General features: G+C 56.0%; 1 protein-coding gene and 1 non-coding gene across 4 annotated transcripts; one reads left to right on the top strand and one right to left on the bottom strand.

Annotated features, from left to right (window-relative positions):
• Nucleotides 1-1,158: 1,158 nt before the first annotated feature.
• On the bottom strand, nucleotides 1,159-1,231 carry TRNAY-GUA. The gene has a single exon. It is a non-coding gene; the product is annotated as a tRNA-Tyr (tRNA).
• A 7,379-nt stretch (nucleotides 1,232-8,610) lies between these two features.
• Nucleotides 8,611-13,133, top strand: LOC112114617 (zinc finger protein RFP-like). 3 transcript variants are annotated; one of them, XM_029913638.1, is made up of 6 exons: nucleotides 8,611-8,637; nucleotides 8,989-9,075; nucleotides 9,617-9,838; nucleotides 11,104-11,126; nucleotides 12,458-12,570; nucleotides 12,714-13,133. In XM_029913638.1, exons 1-6 carry the CDS (start codon nucleotides 8,629-8,631, stop codon nucleotides 12,791-12,793), a joined length of 534 nt encoding a protein of 177 aa, XP_029769498.1. In that variant the 5' UTR covers nucleotides 8,611-8,628; the 3' UTR covers nucleotides 12,794-13,133. The 3 variants fall into 3 exon arrangements, with proteins under 3 accessions (XP_029769498.1, XP_029769497.1, XP_029769499.1); XM_029913637.1 differs by having other exon boundaries at nucleotides 12,455-12,570; XM_029913639.1 differs by lacking the exons at nucleotides 12,458-12,570; nucleotides 12,714-13,133 and adding an exon at nucleotides 11,424-11,688.
• Nucleotides 13,134-13,287: the final 154 nt, after the last annotated feature.

Below are 13,287 nucleotides of genomic sequence, written 5' to 3'. Positions count from 1 at the left end.
ACACACACACACACACACACACACACACACACACACACACACACACAACTGAATGATTTAAGCTACCCACATTTCCACTTTCTCATGGCATTTTAGTTCTGAAGGTTGTTTTAATGTGTCCAGAATGTTAGAATGAGGCAGAGTACTGTGAAATTATCATAATAAATAAATTAAAAACTGGGATTAAGCAAAGCTGAGATGCAGACACAGCCTATTGTACAGCTGGTGAAGTGACAGGGACACACTCCCGCTAGTGCTGGTTCTGAAAGAGAACGAACTCATGTCAGGAGCTATGGGCAGCTGCCCTGTCAGCGCCTCACTCACCTGGGAGGTGTTTCACAAAACACAGCACTTCCCCTCTGGAAGAGAAACACTTCCCTGCTGTCACCAACTAACTTTACTCTCCAGGAGGTGGTTTGTCCTGGGGGACCTGGCTCTCTCTGGGAGGTCCATGGGGATTCTTAAAAGAGATGTTGGGGAGCAGGAGTCAATCCCATGGAAATCTCTTGATTTTTTCTCAGGGCCACCTGCTTAGCCCTGGCTTTGGGGTTGGCTTTGGCCTCGCTCTCTCCTGTCTGGGTTTTAGGTGGGCTCAGGACCACTGCCTGGGGCTTGGCAGCGTCAATCTTTTGGGGGCTTTTCTCTGCCGTTTTGGTCCCTGCTGCAGCCACCACTTTCTTAGGGCTATTCCTGGCCCTGGGCATGGTGGCCTTTCTGGGATCCTGGCAGCTCTGACCAGCTTCTTGGTGGCTATTTTCCTTCTCAGAGCCACTGGCTTGATCTTGTTCCTTGTCCTGAGGGCCCAGCTGTTGCTGGATGAATGTGAAGGGGCAAAGCTGCTGGTGACCTCGGCCTGCACCAACGTGCCTTTGCTTGTCAGACTCCTAGCCCCAGCTGGATGTGGTTCTTGTTTTTCTGCACAGCACAGCCCCTGGAGAACAAGGACCTGCAAGTGTGCATCATATTATACCTTTGTTTAATCCATGAAAACATAAACTAGAGCCTCAGAAGACTGGAACTGATTTCAAGATGGACAGGTTTCCTCGCTGTTTGTACATTTCAACAGGAATGTTTAAATTCATTTCACAGCCGCATTCAGTGGAACTCCTAAACATACTGGAGATGGAAATATATGTTCATTAAAAGCTGCAGGCACTTAGGGAGCACCTGGATTTGAACCAGGGAACCTCTTGATCTACAGGCAAATACTCTACCACTGAACTATACTCCCAGTGCCAATGTTTTACTGGATCTAGTATCTTGAGGATTATAAAGGACATGCCCTATTTCAAAGAGTTCCTGTTACATTCTCAGATATGGATGGTTTTAAAAATGGGGTTTTGTTAAACATTATAGGTGCATGTAAACACCACACCTTGCACTACCCTGACCCCCTGATCATTACATACAGTTCAAGCAAACATAATGTATTAACCAGCAATCAATTTAAAAAATAAGGACAAAATGGGAAAGGTTACAGGAAAACCTGTTACCCCGCTCTGTGGCACAGGGACACCACAACCAGCGTCTCTGGACTGCAAGGGCAGTTCACAGTCTGTTCCTCACATGTCCCAGGCCCCTGCCCAGGCCCTGGCTGTGCTGCAGGGATGCCACGGGTCGGACACTTGCTCTGGCTCTAGGTGGCAGGACCCTTCTTCCCAGCATCAGCCCCCATGTCAGGATTATGATCCCCCCCCCCCCCCCCCCAGCCTGGCCTGCAAGACCTTTGGCTGGAGTCATCTACCTGCGCTGGGCCCTCGGCCCAGGGTCCCCCTCATTCTCCCCAGCTGCTCACCGCACTCGGCTCCAGACTGCTCTAGGCCCAGCTCCTGCTCCAGCCCTGCTGCTGCTCTGCCTCCAGCGTAGCTCCCTGGGCTGCTCCTCTAGCCCTGCTCCCCAGCTCAGCTCGGGCTCCTGCTCTCTCCTTCGCTCAGCCCTGCTCCGGCCCAGGAAGCTGCAGCTCACGTGGAGGATGGGACCCCCCTGACCGCCTGACTCCCTCATTGGCCTGCCCGCCCTGTCAATCAGGCTGACCTGGGGCATTGACCTCTCCCCATTGCCCCTGGGGACTGTCAGTCTCAGGGTCCTGGTTTCCCATCAACTCTTCCCCTTTCTTTTGGTGCTGGGAGAGGGTGAACCAAATACCCCACTAAGTTTTAGTAAGGGGCCAACAGTCCCCTTACATTGAGAGGTAGAAGTGACTGAATTTAAACTTTAAATAAGGGCCAGTTTTCCCAGTATCATTTCAAGTAATTTCATCCCAACATGACGACTTTCTGAATGAACCATCCTAGTTCAACCATAAGATGTTGGGGTGGATGTAGGTCTCCCTGGGTAAATTTTTCAGGATTCTCTTATGCAGCAGCTCAGACCAGCTGTTCATAGCGATCTCGTCTGCCTTTGAAATCTAGGACTAAACACAAAATATGGTAGTAAATGAATCCTCAGAAACTGCTTTTCCCCTCTCCTGATCCCAGCAAACAGGGCCGGCTCTGGCTTTTTTGCCGCCCTTTAATTCGAACTAAATGGCTCTGTAGTGTGGACGGGTGAAGGGTTAATTCGAATTAATGCTGCTAAATCCGAATTAATCCCGTAGTGTAGACCAGGCTTTAGTCCCGTTTCTCCAGACCCCCTGAGATGGAGTTGCGGCTGCTCTGCAATACTGATGAATGCTGCATGTTGTCTGGGCCATTGGGGTGGTGACGGTATGATTGATTTGGTTTAGTTTAATAGGGGGCTGTATGGAAAATAAGAAAAGGAAGAAGACTGGCTCAGGAGGAGCCACCACTTGATAAACACTAAAGGGCTGAAAGGAGACAATACCCAAACTCTGAGCTTCGCATATTCTCCCGCCTCGCTCCAGCCTCCTTACAGCATCCAGTTTGATGAGCCGGGCCACGGCCTGGGCAAAAGAACTGGGCAGTTTAAAAAGGGGCTTCCTCTAGAGAGGGAACTGGCTGTTCAGGTAATTGTTTGGGGGAAAGATATGGAAACACGGGGACCCCACTGGGGTGTCTGAAGAAGTTCTTCCTGCCTAGCTGACTGTCAGCGGATGGGCCTTTAGGTAAGACAGGCATGCATGAAGGCGGTTTGCAATTTTAAAATCATTTTTCTCTTACCCTTTTTTTCCTACAGCAAAATAAACATGACTTCAATTAGCAGAAGGCTGCTCTGTCATTGTGCACCACTGATCCCAGACAGCCAAAGGTGTCTGTGTAATGCTGACAGACTGTTGGTGGGCAGGATCGAACCAGGGACCTTCTCAAGCTTAGTGCATGAGCCTCTACAGCATAAGCTAAAAACCAACTGCCTGTTAGGTAAGGGTAGAGCAGACTCATTAATTGCTCTCTCTAAGTGGGCTTGGTGCCACTAGATGGGCCAGACCACCACACCCAGAAGGTGTGTGGGTTACATCTGCACACTTCCTGTAATTTTGAGAGGGGAAAGAGAAGGAAAATCGGTGGTGTGTTTGTTTCTGTATTTAATAAATGGATAGGAAGTTACCAGCACCCCCTGCCGGGGTATTCACACAGGCAGAGGGAGCTCTGGGGGATGCTTCTTTAACAGAATGGAAGGGATGGAGGGGCCAATTTCCATGCCCTGTCACTGGCAAATAGCGGCCACCATGGACCCACCCCAGAGGTGGCTACGTCTCAGCACTGGATGACGCAACCCCTCCTGGAAAGCGTCTGTCATGCGGTGTTTGACTCCTGGTGAAATCAGGGATGGGAATGTGAGGGGTTAATACAGTAGTATGGTGATTCTCAGACCTCCTTAGACATTGAGCACTGAGGGGAGTGAGCCCCTCCTCCCCTGCCCCATGGGGAAAAGAAAATTGTTCAGCCAGCTATCTTGTTAGCAGCAGGAAGCCACTGATGCCCCAAAGAGGGGGAGGGCTCTGGCTTTGATGTCTATTAAATATGGGGCAAGTCTCTTTTTTCAGCAAACATTTTAATGGTGATAAAGGGGGGAAGGAATGAGTCCTCACCAACAGGGGAAAGTTGATCATTTGGGAATTTAACTCCCTGTAACCTCCACTATGGAGACTGACTCCGGGCAACCGGTTACCCCCCAAAAAAGAGAAGTTGCTGTAATTAAAAGACATAGGGAATAGCCCTTGAGCTGAAAGGATTTGTAATTGACATTTGATCATTACACAGAAAAGGCAAACTCTGAGACTTGATACCAAAGTTCAGTCATTAAAGAGAGAAGGGTGGAAATCTGAAGAATGTTGGATCAATTTTTGCAAATTAGAGAGGAAAATGGAGAAAGTGGGAGACATTTTATACCAATAGTCAATAATAAATAGCGGTCATTTTTCAGTTAATGTTTCTCAATATTTAATAAAGAGACAGACAAGGGACACAGTTTGCAAGGATGTTCTCTCCATATTCCAGAATTTGAAGAAAAGAGCAAAATGAGAGGAGTTTTTATGTTAATACACCTCTAACCCGATATAACGCGACCCGATATAACACGAATTCGGATATAACGCGGTAAAGCAGTGCTCCAGGAGGGCGGGGCTGCGCACTCCGGCGGATCAAAGCAAGTTAGATATAACACGGTTTCACCTATAACGCGGTAAGATTTTTTGGCTCCCGAGGACAGCGTTATATCAGGGTAGAGTTGTATTTTATAACTAGAGACAGCGAAAATCTCAGGGTATATTAAAATAGTAATCGATAACTCAGGAGAAAAAGGGGCAAAATTTGAGGGTATTTTATATCAATCTTTGAAAAATTTGTGAGAAAATGGGTCAAGACTATTTGATAATGAGAGAGAGAGTGAAAAGCAAGAGCTGTGGGATTTTATATCCATATGAAACAACTAGAGGGAAAGGTGGGAAAGTTTGAAAGGATTGTACACTTGCTTCTCTCATCCCCTCCTGTATCCAGGACTTGCTAGGGCTGAGCTTCTCGGAGCCCCTCTGGGCCTGGCAGCTCAGAGCTACGGCCGCTCTGGGCTTGGTGCGTCAATTATGAAAGTAAAAAAAAAAAAATTGTATGAGCCCCGGCACCTCTTTCATTTCAAATTAAGCCCTGCCTGTGCCTGTCCCAGGCCCTGTTGGTGGCAGGGAATGAACACCTCATTCCCATGCAGAGGCAGCCACCCACTGTCGATACAAGGTGAGTGAGGTAATAGCTTTTATTGGACCAACTTCTGTTGGGGAGAGAGAAAATTTGGTCCAATAAAAGATATTCCCTCACCCCCCTTGTCTCTCCAATATCCCGGGACTGACATGGCCCCAACTCCCACCCCCAAGGCAGCCGTGTCTCAGGGCTCCCCCAAGCTGCACCCACTAACCCCCTGCCCAGTTAGGGGCTGACTCCAGGCAACGATTTCCCACCTAATCAAGGACAATTTCTCACAGATAAAGTGGGTGGGAAAATATCCCCACTGTGAGATTTTTAATTGAGACTTGAAAATCAGAGGGAAATGGGGTAATGTGTGAGGAGGAGAATGGGGAAAGGGCCAGTAACGTGAGAGAAAGGGGGAATCTAGGGGCATTTTACATCCCTATGTGAGAGTTATGCAGTAAAGGGAAGAACTGGGGAGAATTTGATCGGGGATTTGACAGGGAAGCGGCAAACCAGAGAGAATTTCATCACCCCCTGGTATCTCCTGTTCCCCCCCTGCCCCCACAGCACTTCCTTCACACTGTCTTTCCCTCCCTCCTTTTCTGGCTCATTTTTCATCCCTCCCTTCCTGACCTCATCACCCCAGACACACCCAGGGGACACCTGCTCTCGACCCCCCCGACACCCCTCCCCAGTTGTGCCCCTGGAGCAGACCCTGGCAGGGGCTTTGAGCAGCGACTGCACTATAGTTAGCTAGCTCCAATCGCTTTTAACAACCAGAGAGCAGGGACCCCGGTGCAGAGAGTCATTTCCCTCCCCAGCATTTCCCTAGGTCCCTCTCGTTTGCCTGGAGTCCCTGGCCCAGGAGCTCGTGTGGGCAGAGCCTGGGGCTGCCCCAGGGGGCTAGTTGCAGCTGGAGAAAGTCTAGGGTTGCCAATTTTCTAATAGCACAAAACTGAACACCGTTGCCCCGCCCTTCCCTGAGGGCCCACCCCCACTCACTCCATCCCCCTCCCTCCGTCGCTCATTTTCACTAGGCTGGGGCAGAGAGATGGGGTGCAGGAGGGGGTGAGGGCACCGGCTGTGGGCTCTGGGCGGGGCCAGAAATGAGGGGTTCAGGGTGCGGGAGGTGGTGAGGGCTCCGTCTGGGGGGGTCAGGGTGGGGCAGGGGATGAGGAGTTTGGGGCGGAGGAGGGGGCTGGGGATGAGGGGTTCAGGGTGTGGGAGAGGGCTCAGAGCTGGGAGTTGCGGTCAGTGGCATAGCCAGCTTCTAAGAGGAGAGGGAGCAAACATAAAAAAGGCAACCTCCCTTGGCTCCTCCTCTAGCCACGCTCCCCTTGGCTCCTCCTCCGGCCGCACCGCCCCTCCCCCCCATGGCTCCTCCAGCCCTGCCGTGCCACCCCCGTGCCCCCCCCTCGCTCCTCCAGCCGTGCTGCAGGCCGCCAGTCTGCGCCCCCCCTCGCTCCTCCAGACGGGGCTGCTGGCCGTGCTGTGGGCCGCATGCTGTGCTCCCCGCTTCTCCGGTCGCGACCCCCCCGCTCCTCTGGCCGCGCCCGCCGCCCCCCCATGGCTGCCGGCCGCACTGCGGGCTGCCAGCCTGCGCCCGCCCTCGCTCCTCCAGCCGCTTTTGGAAAGGTGGGGGAAGTGGCTGCTTCCCCTGCACCCCGCTAGCTACGCTACTGGTTGCGGTGCAGGAAGAGGTGAGGGGCGATTACCTCAGGCAGCTCCCAGGAAGCGGCCAACATGTCCCTCCAGCTCCTAGGCATAGGGGTGGCCATGGGGGCTCCACACGCTGCTCCCGCCCCAAGCGCCAGCTCCGCACGCTGCTCCCGCCCCACGCACCGGCTCCGCAGCTCCCATTGGCCAGGAATTGTGGAGCCGGTGCTCAGGGCAGGGCCAGCGCGTGGGGCCCCCACGGCTGCCCCTACGCCTAGGAGCCGGACGGACATGCTGGTCCTGCCCATGGGCTGGTGTAGGCAGATCCTGGGACTGCCCTAGTGGGGCTAGTTCCATGTGGAAAAAATCCCCCTTGCATGGCACGGAGTGGTTAATGAAGGTCTCCCCCCTGCACAGACTCCATGGAGGGAGCAGCAGCTACCCAGCCCAGCTCCCGGTCAGAGCCCAGCCCACTGAGGCAGCAGCCCCTTGTATTCACAGAGCCCAGGAGTTGGGCAGCATCTGACCCATTTTTGTTCTCCCTGCTTCCCATCCCACCTGCCAGTCCCAGCCCATCCTGTGCCCACAACACCCAGGCAGCGCTCACTGGGCAGGGGCTGCCCCTCCCACTCCCTGCGAGTCCCGCAGCCCTGCGCAGACTGAGCCAGGCGGCTGGGCCCTGGGGGCACGTGCCGGGCCTGATCCAGCTGCGGGAGCGAATGGGCACAGGCCTTAATTTGTACGAAAGAGGTGCAACGTTTGTACATTCCTGACTAACGCAGAAGCCCAGAGGTGCCCCAGGGGCTCTGAGCTGCCAAGCCCAGAGCATAGGTGCTGGAACTAGGGGTGCTGGGCAGGGAAGGCGAGTTGTATGGGCCTATGGTGCCCGTTCTCCACCAATATGAGAGCAGGGGGTCCCCGGCTCCACCAAAGTTCGGAGCCGGGTCTCTCCCCCAGCCCTGCCTGCTGCCCCCGCCTCCCCCGGAGCGTCCCCCCAGCCCAGCCCGCCGCCCCCCGGCGAGTCCCTCCGGCCCCGCCCGCCTCCCCAGAAGCGTCCCCCCGGACGTGGTTTCCATCATACACAGGGGTTATGGTTTGGTTCACTGGCTCTTAGCCCCGCCCCCCGGCTCAGAGGAGCGGGGGCAGGAATTACACCCCCCGCACGGAGCAGGGGGAGGCCGAGTCCCCGCGTGTCACAAACACCCCGCGAGGGGCCGGGCCGGGGCCGCCCCTTCCTGTCCCGGCCCCGCGCACTCCCGGCGCTTTGCAGCGGGGCCATGGCCGGGGCCAGGGCCGGGAGCGCAGCGCGGAGGCTGCTCCAGCCCTGCAGCCCGCGGGGCAGCGCGGTGGGTCCGGGGGCAGCGCGGAGCGGGCAGGGCCCAGGCGGGGGGCGGAGACACGCGTAGGGCGGATACGCTCCTGCCGGGAGGGCCGGCCCCGGCTATTTGGTTCGCCCCCTGCCCGGGTGGGTCCCCGAGCTCCCCGCGGCCGGAGAGGGGCTGCGGGGCCTGGGGGGCGAGTGTCCTGGGCGGGGGGATCGGAGCGGCCCCTGCTGCGGGGCCGGGGCGACGGAGCCCAGGAGGGGCTGGGCCCGGAGCGCGGCTCGGCTGCATAGCTCGGAGCCCAGGCTGGGCCCCAGAGCAAGGGGATGGCGGTATCAGAGCCGGGCTGGGGCTGGGGGTCGTGGGTTGTTTGGAGCTGGGAGTTTGGGGGGTGTCAGTGTTGGGGGGCAGAGCTGGCAGTTTGAGGGTGTCAGTGTTGGGGGGCAGAGCTGGCAGTTTGGGGGTGTCAGTGTTGGGGGGCAGAGCTGGCAGTTTGGGGGTGTCTGTGAGGGGAGCAGAGCTGGGGATTGGGGCTATTTGGCTGCGGGGGTCCATGTTCGGATCCGGCACTGATGTTAATGGTAAGGGCTGTGGGTGGGGCCAGAGGACGGTTGGAGAGGGGGAAGTTGGGGGCAATGCTGGAAGTTGGTTGCTTGGGAGGTGGGTGGGCACAGGGGACATTGGGAGCTGGGGGGTTGGGCTGCACGCCGGTCACTTCTCCAAGGGGTCCTGTGTTTTCCCTGGGAAACCTGGTCCCCGTTTCACCAGCTCCTCAGAGCTTCCTGGCTAAGGTTGAACTAGGCCTGGGGGAAAAAAGTCGAAGTGCGTCCCAGGGACTCTGCTCGGGCATCTGCAGGGCAGGATGGGCCTTGAAATCTAGCAGTTGTGAGGCCGTTTGCAGCAGTTTGTAACCCTTCCCCCGCTTCTTCCAGGAGCCCCCACGAGAGCGTCTGGCCCCTCTGAGAAAGGAGAGAGAAGCAGCCAAAGCTGAGGAGCAGCAGCAAAGCGAGGAGCTGCTGGTAGGTGCCCAGGGCCCCTGCCCTCAGGTTTGCCTGGGATCACAGTGCCCTGAGTGACAGTGAATGACAGGCCCGGCCTGCCAGCCTCAGCCGGGGACCCATCCCCACTGGAGCCCAGGGGGAGGCAGGGTCAAACACGTGAGTGACATGATGCCCTTAGGGTGCAAGAGGCTGCTGGGCAGGAGAGGGTCAGTCTGTGTGTTAGCCCAGAGACCCTCCTACAGTCTGTCTGCATGTTACAGTGACCGGGGATCCTTGATAGCTGCGATGGGGGTGGGGAGGGGAAGGAGAGGAACTCTGGGCTGCAGAGATGGAGGGTTTGGCCCAGGGCAATCTGATGAGGTTTTGGGGAGAAAAATCCCCCCTGTGAGCGATGTACAGCTCACCCCAGCCCTGATCCCTCTTCCCTTCCTGGGGTAAATAACCTTCCCATCCCCCAGTGCAAGAGATCCTGTGCTCTGGTAAATAACTCCCCCACCCACTGGGAGGTGCATTTATGGTTCTCCCCTGTTACCAAACTGCCCCCTCCCTGTGATTGCAGAAACAGACGGAAGCCGAGAGGCAGATGATCATCTGGGAGTGGCAGGAGCTGCGAGGGTTTCTGGAGGAGCAGGAGCAGCGGCTGCTGTCCCGGCTGGAAGAGCTAGAGAGAGCCATTGTCCAGAGAAGGGATGAGGGCATCTGCAGACTGTCCTGGGAGGTTTCCCTGCTCAGTGAGAGGGGAGGAGAGAAGGGACAGCAGCCACTGAGCCAACCCCTGCAGGTCTGACTGTCATTGCAATCCTAATGTGCAGCGTTTCTATAGAAGCTTCTGAGCCGGGGTGGGCAAAATACGGCCCGTGGGCCAGATCCGGCCCGTCTCTCATTTCTCTCTGGCCCGCCAGGCCCTTTGGCTGCCCCCTCACGATCTCTGGGCCGCTAAAAGTCCCACGGCACAGCGGGGCACTCAGGCAGGCTGCCTGCCTGCCGTGGCCCCATGCTGCTCCCAGAAGTGGCCGGCTGCTGCTGGCATGTCTCTGTGTGCTGCCCCCACCCCCAGCACCGGCCAATGGTAGCTGCGGGGGCAGTGCTTCCGGGAGCGGCGTGGGGCCATGGCAGGCAGGCAGCCTGTACCTCGCACCTTCTCCCGCACCCCAACCCCCTGCCCCAGGTCAGAACCTCCTGCCCCAAGTCAGAACCCCCTCCTGCACCCAAACTCCCTCCCAGACCCCACACCCCCTCCTGCACCCTAATCCCCTGCCCCAGCCCAGAGCCCCCTTGTGCACCAAACTCCCTCCCAGACCCCGCACCCCCTCCTGTACCCTAATCCCCTGCCCCAGCCCAGAGCCCCCTCCTGCACCCAAACTCCCTCCCACACCCCTCACCCTCTCCTGCACCCCAACACTCTGTACCAGCCCGGAGCTCCCTCCTGCACCAAACTCCCAGGCCCCCCACCCCCTCCATTAATACAGTAGAAATGTGCGGCCCATGACAACTTACCAAAATTCATGGAGTGGCCCCGCTGTGAAAATTATTGCCCACCCCGTTCTGAGCCCTAGTCCCCAAAGCACTTTACGAAGCGGGGTCAGGGCACTGTCCCTATGTTACAAATAGGGAAAGTGACACACAGGGAGGGGCAGAGCCCTGACCAAGTCACACAGGAAATGCCCTGCCAATGTCTAACTGCATTTGGGCTGGAGGGTGACATCCCCTCCCTGCCATGCCGAGGTCCCGAGCCAGGCCTAAGGCCCCTCGTCACCCCAGCGAATGGATTTAATGGGGTAGGGGCTTGCACAGCGAATGGATTTAATGGGGTAGGGGCTCTCGGCACTAGTGGGCATTTCACTCTCAAGGCAGATGAATATTTTCTTCCTGTAAAGTTCCTGGGCAGAAACTTTCCCCCAATGGCGACGTCCCAGCAGGGATTCCTGGGGGGCGGCAGCTGCTCTCTGAACATGACCCCAAGTGTCTGAAATGCCCCAAACGCCAATGGTGGCTCCCCTGCCTGGGACACTCCCCTGACTGCCTCTTCTTTCTCTCCCTCTCCAGGGTGCCAGGAGCACTGGGAGCAGGTGAGTCCCCAGCTCCGTTTCACTCCCCCTCATGCTCAGTTGTGCTTGGAAACTGCACTAAATATGGTGCTTTCCCCTGCCCCTGCAGTGTGACACGCTGGCTTGGTGCCTGTGATCACGTCTCCCCTGGCGGCTGCCTCACAAGGGGAAAAACCTGTTACTCTGACAGCTAATGAGGTCCTACCAGGGCTGTCAGACATATGGGCCAGACCCGGCCTGTCTGACGTATTTATGTGGCCACCTCACGTATTCACACTGTGCAGAATCTCAGCTTTCAGTTTTTTCGTAAGTTTCTAGGCCTCATTGTTGCAAAGAAACCTCCCAAATGCAGATGTGGACGCTGTTGTCTTTGTGTGTCTGCCAGCAGCCTGAAGCCACGGCTCAGCCAGGTGTGAACTCCCCTGTCCTCCGTTCATCTCATTGGAGGGTCAGCTGAAGTGACGACACTTTAATGTCAACATTCAATATTCCATGGCTGGTCACTGGTGGAACGGGGAGGGGGTCGGAGTGAAGCCTTTGAGGGGTGGGAATAGGGAGTTTCTGTAGGGAGGGGAGAACAGCGGGGAGACTAAACAACAAGGAAGAGCTGGAGAAAGGAGGGTGGAAAGGAAAGAATGAGCAAAAATAGCAGGAGCCCTAGCAGGTTTGGGAGGGGGCTATTTTCCCATGGAGTGACACTGATTGTGACCATGAAGGACTTAATAAAAATGAAAAGCTTATTTCCTCTCCAAAGGGCAGACTCTCCCCTTGACATCTGTGCCTGGGTGTCCCACTGAGAGCATTGAGTGCCCTGCTCTGAATGGAGCCATGTACGGAGTCCAAAATTGATGCCCTGGCCCACTGACCGTCACAGACAGTGGAATACGTCCCTCTCTGCCAAATGAGTTGGACACCCCAGAGTTACAGCTTCAGCTGAAGGGCTATGGGCTTTTGGCATTAAAGGGCCCAGGCTCATTCCCTGCTGAACACCTGGGCTCTGTCTGGGGCCACAGTGAGCATGTGAGACATGCCCACTCTTTGGTCCATGTCTCCTTCCTTTCCCCGTAATCCCAGTGCTGATGCCCCTTGTTACCGGAGTAACCCAGCGCAGGGGGTGGCTCAGCACCCTACAGAACCAGTGTCCCAGAGAAAGCTCCAGAACCTGTCTCCATTCCTCATGTCCCATCTCTGTGGATCTGTGGAGAGCACAGGGCTGAGGGCAGGTGACTCACCATAACCATGATCACCTCAGGCTACAAAGCTCAGGTCCAGGTTTCCTGGAGTTTGGGGCTTGCTGGGCTCAGGGATTGGGGATTGGGCCCATTTCTCACCCCTCCTCCTTTCCCCAGCAGGGCGGACGGGATGTTTCAGAAGCCAGATCCGGGGTTTGCAGAGCTGGAGAAGAGACTCAGCAATTTCTCTCTGAAAAGCGCCATGCTGCAGCAGATGCTGCTGGAATTCAAAGGTGAATTGGAATCTGGGGGTTGTCTCCCCACTAGCTAGAGCAGCCCTGGACCTAGGGAGGAGTCGGGGACTCTGGTGATGTTACTGACCCCGGGCTCAATCCTCCCCTGAATTCTCACCTCTCCCGTCCTCTCCTTCCCCTAGAGATGCTGCGACTGGAGCTGGGGAGCGACACAGGTACGTGTCTGTCTTTGACGGGTCCTGGGGAGATTTCAGACCAATAACCATTTTAGCAACAGGGGGGCGCTGCCTCCAGTCCCAATGTGCACCTGGAAATGGTGGAACAATGTGAAGCCGGGTGAGCCCCATGACTGATTCACTCCTGCTGTGACATCAGATGGGGAGTGAATCCTGATCTCAGGGGGGTGTTTCCCTTTGGGAAAAGGAACAACCACATCTGACAGGTGTGATATAGGTGAGACAAGAATAACACATCCATACCCTGAACAGTCTGACCGCTTTAATGAGTGACTGAACATGGCCACATGGGGGCAGCAGAGTCTCAAGAGTGAGGAGGGGGTGGAGCCTAGCTGTACCCTGAATAAACCAGGAGTACTTGCGGCACCTTAGAGACTAACAAACTTATTAGAGCATAAGCTTTCGTGGGCTACAACCCACTTCTTCGGATGCATATAGAGTGAAACATATATTGAGGAGATATATATACACACATACAGAGAGCATGAACAGGTGGGAGTTGTCTTACCAACTCTGAGAG

This window comes from Terrapene carolina, unplaced genomic scaffold (assembly GCF_002925995.2).
Source record: "Terrapene carolina triunguis isolate 2854851 unplaced genomic scaffold, T_m_triunguis-2.0 Scaffold751, whole genome shotgun sequence".
Lineage (NCBI taxonomy): Eukaryota > Metazoa > Chordata > Testudines > Emydidae > Terrapene > Terrapene triunguis.
The sequence above is the reverse complement of the archived record's forward strand: the minus strand, read 5'-3'. Positions and strand labels throughout refer to the sequence as shown.

Bases quoted from the DNA above. Each gene is read 5' to 3' on its own strand.
- LOC112114617 (XM_029913637.1), top strand. The intron at 11,127-12,454 runs GTGAGTCCCCAG...TCCTTTCCCCAG, and splicing joins GCCAGGAGCACTGGGAGCAG to CAGGGCGGACGGGATGTTTC. The intron at 12,571-12,713 runs GTGAATTGGAAT...TCCTTCCCCTAG, and splicing joins GATGCTGCTGGAATTCAAAG to AGATGCTGCGACTGGAGCTG.